The sequence below is a fragment of the Pundamilia nyererei genome, unplaced genomic scaffold (assembly GCF_000239375.1).
Source record: "Pundamilia nyererei isolate P.nyererei 1_Seehausen unplaced genomic scaffold, PunNye1.0 scaffold00002, whole genome shotgun sequence".
Lineage (NCBI taxonomy): Eukaryota > Metazoa > Chordata > Actinopteri > Cichliformes > Cichlidae > Pundamilia > Pundamilia nyererei.
In genome coordinates this window covers 5,135,553-5,138,579 of record NW_005187403.1, presented here as the reverse complement: position 1 = coordinate 5,138,579, position 3,027 = coordinate 5,135,553, and the positions used below count along the sequence as shown (strand labels likewise).

General features: G+C 43.7%; 1 protein-coding gene across 1 annotated transcript in view; it reads right to left on the bottom strand.

The window, feature by feature from the left end:
- map1b (microtubule-associated protein 1B) overlaps window positions 1–2,180 on the bottom strand; it is a 19,917-nt gene extending 17,737 nt beyond the window's left edge. Inside the window, 2 exon segments of the mRNA XM_013908925.1 lie at window positions 1–58; window positions 1,769–2,180. The exon segment at window positions 1–58 is cut by the window's left edge and continues 2 nt beyond it. Of these exon segments, the coding sequence (XP_013764379.1) occupies window positions 1–58; window positions 1,769–1,952 (242 nt within the window). The 5' untranslated portion in view covers window positions 1,953–2,180.
- Window positions 2,181–3,027: the final 847 nt, after the last annotated feature.

Below are 3,027 nucleotides of genomic sequence, written 5' to 3'. Positions count from 1 at the left end.
AGCTTGAGTTCCTGGTCCAGGTTGCAGTCAATTAAGTTGGCGTCCCACGAGCGGATCCCTACAAAACAAGCACACAAGCACAAACAAAACTGTGAAAAGTCACCTTCCCTCGTGAATTATCTTCCTAAAATTTACAGGAAAATCTTGGCACGAGCAAGGATTGACTTTTAATTTGGCAAGAGGAATGAAATCTATAATAGGAAATATCTATATCCCTATTTCTGTTTGGCCACGGTGCCAGAAGCAGGGACGACCTCTGTTGTGCTGACTCATTGCGGTGTCATCCTCTCTATAATTTTGCAAAGCCAAGGCCTAATGAAGGCTTCCGAGAAGTTATTTGATAGCAGCAGTGAATCAGTGTTACTCTGAGGTGAACAACAGACGATGGGCTGAAAACACTTATTTTAGCAACAGGGCCTAAACCTTAAAAAAATAAATGACAGCATAAGTTAAAAATCGAAACACCATTAAATAAGATAATTTTTATTTTAAAGACAGCATGAAGGGAACAGCATAAATGTATTTATTGAATTTTTTTCCCACCCAAGGTCAAGTGTAAATTTGACAATACACACACACACAGAGAGAGAGAGAGAGAGAGAGAAAGAAATGACTGTGGCCCCAACAGGTTCATCTCAAAAGTAACCTCTTATTTTTTTTAGTTAAAGAAAAATTATTTATTCATTTTTTGTTTGGTACATCTGTATACATCATCAGCAGATTTAACCTTTAACAAAGAGCCACACCTACTCTGTGCTTTTACTCTGATAGTGCCTGGAAAATCTAGAAGTGTGCAGGGTAAAGATAATATGAACCCATCTTAGTTTTACGCCCACGCAGATACTGCGCCATTGCCCCCCCTACAAACAGTGCACTATGGCCAGTGAGGCAGGCCTCTACAGCAGCTGTAGCCTTTCTAAAAAACGCCCCGCTTCACTTTGAAGATGGGTCCTCCTGGCTTTCCGTAGGGACCGCAGTGCGGACCGAGCCACGCCCACAAGCCGGTGTGTGGGATGAGAGAGAAAGCTGGATGCAGGAGGGTAGTGATGGAGAAATATTCCCACGGGGATGAAGGGGGAATTCGTTGATTGTAATTCAAGGGCGCGTACTGTAGCAGTCTCGAAACGCAAACTGTCAACTCCACGACACAAACCGAGAGAAAACTCTCGTTTCCTCCTTCAGGCCGTGAACTGTGACACAAAAGCAAGGTGCTGCGAGAGCCCCTCAGAAACCCGATTCGCTTCACTGCACTGACGCACAATCCGAATTGGATGCTGAATCATTGCTCGTCAGCTTCATAACAGCACCAGGCCCACGTGTGTTGTGGCTGGCAACAACTGAACCCACTGATATTATGTGATAGAAAAAAAATGATACAGAACTGCCCCTGAACGCGGTTGTTGGTGGGTAAAATACCCGAGGGCGAAGATGTAGTGATTATTTTCCTCTAGCTCACAGGGATGTTACTGGGAGGGGCTGACAGATAGCACCACCGCAGTCTACTTCAAACAGCTGCCCAACAAATAACACTCAGACTGTGTTCATTACTCGTTGACACGCGTAATTCCTCACCACCGTTCACAAAGCAAAGCGCTGCAAATAACTACAGCTCCAAAAAAGAAAAAAAAAGAAAAGAATAAAACCCCCGCACAGATTATGTGACTTTATGCTGCCAAACTTCCAGTCTATCCGTCTCTGTTCCAGTTGTTTTGAACACGTCAAGAGGAGCTCTCTGGCCTACACCCCCTTTCACAAAGCCCCATCTTACCTTTCTCTATGTCCGCAATGGCACACTTCAGATGCTCCTCCGTTACGATCTCTCCGATAACAACCAGCAGGTAGAATTTGCTGTCATTAAAGTGCTGCGAGGGGCTCGAGGATGTCAGCGACGCCCCGGTGTTGCTTTGGCCGCCTAAAGTCTCCATGTCTGCAGATTCAACCAGGGTTGCCATCCTCTCCTGCTGTCTATCTTCTCTTTTTTACGCCCCCGCTCTCTCGCTGTCTCTCGTTTGCGGATCCCAGCCTCCCTTTATTCGCTGCAGAGCTTTGGAGTGGTCTCCAGACATGCAAGTGCAGCCTTGATAGGAGTGGCCCTTGCTTTTTATACCAGCAGACACAGTGTCACATTCGGTAACCGGGGAGAGACGAGGGCGCCGGAGCTTTTTTTTCGCATACTCACTCCACAGCTGATGTCATCCGCAACGAATCAAACGCATCCGGAAGTCACTGAGATTTTATGCTTTTCATTGTTTTCATCGGTGCTGGACTCCTCACTACTTGTTACTCATATTAAAAAAAATACTTAGAGCACTGATGTTTCACCCCTCTGGGTTCAGTTTCTGATGTTGGGTTGTAGTAAACGAGTTGTACTTCTGTTAGCGCAGTGAAAATCTTTATATACCTTTCTGACGTGCTTTTTGAGATTCCGTTTTTAAACAGACTTTTTATTTACTTTAAACCGAGATTTCATCTTTTTAGTCATTTAATTGTTTTTATTTTTTTATTTTTTTACATGCAAAAACTATAATATTCAAAGACAATGAATGCAAATTGCAAGGACCGTACTCAAAGATCAGGGCAGAAAACCCCTGAGAGATTGACTGAAGCCATGGTAGCTATCCATCCATCCATCCATGCATTTTGATAACCACTTATTCACTTTATGATTGCTGGGGGGACTGTCACTGGGTGAGAGGTGTAGTACACACCAACAGGTCACCAGTCTGTTGCAGGGCTAAGTATTATATGTCCAGACACATCAAATCACTTCAAACCAAAAAAGTGTTTGGCTTCTAATCCTACAAATATCCTTTATGCATCTGTTCACGGTCCCTCTTTGATCTCCCATAGAGTCTACTAAAAAGTTTCAAGGGAGTCACTCGAGGAAAATTCTTTGATTCTTGGAATCTTACATCTCACAAAACACAAGTCTTCATGTGAAAGCAGTATCAGATATTAGGGTGGGTTAAGTCAGAAAACTACAAACAGAAAGAAAATGAGAAGAGTTGAGATCACAGGATTCCAGTC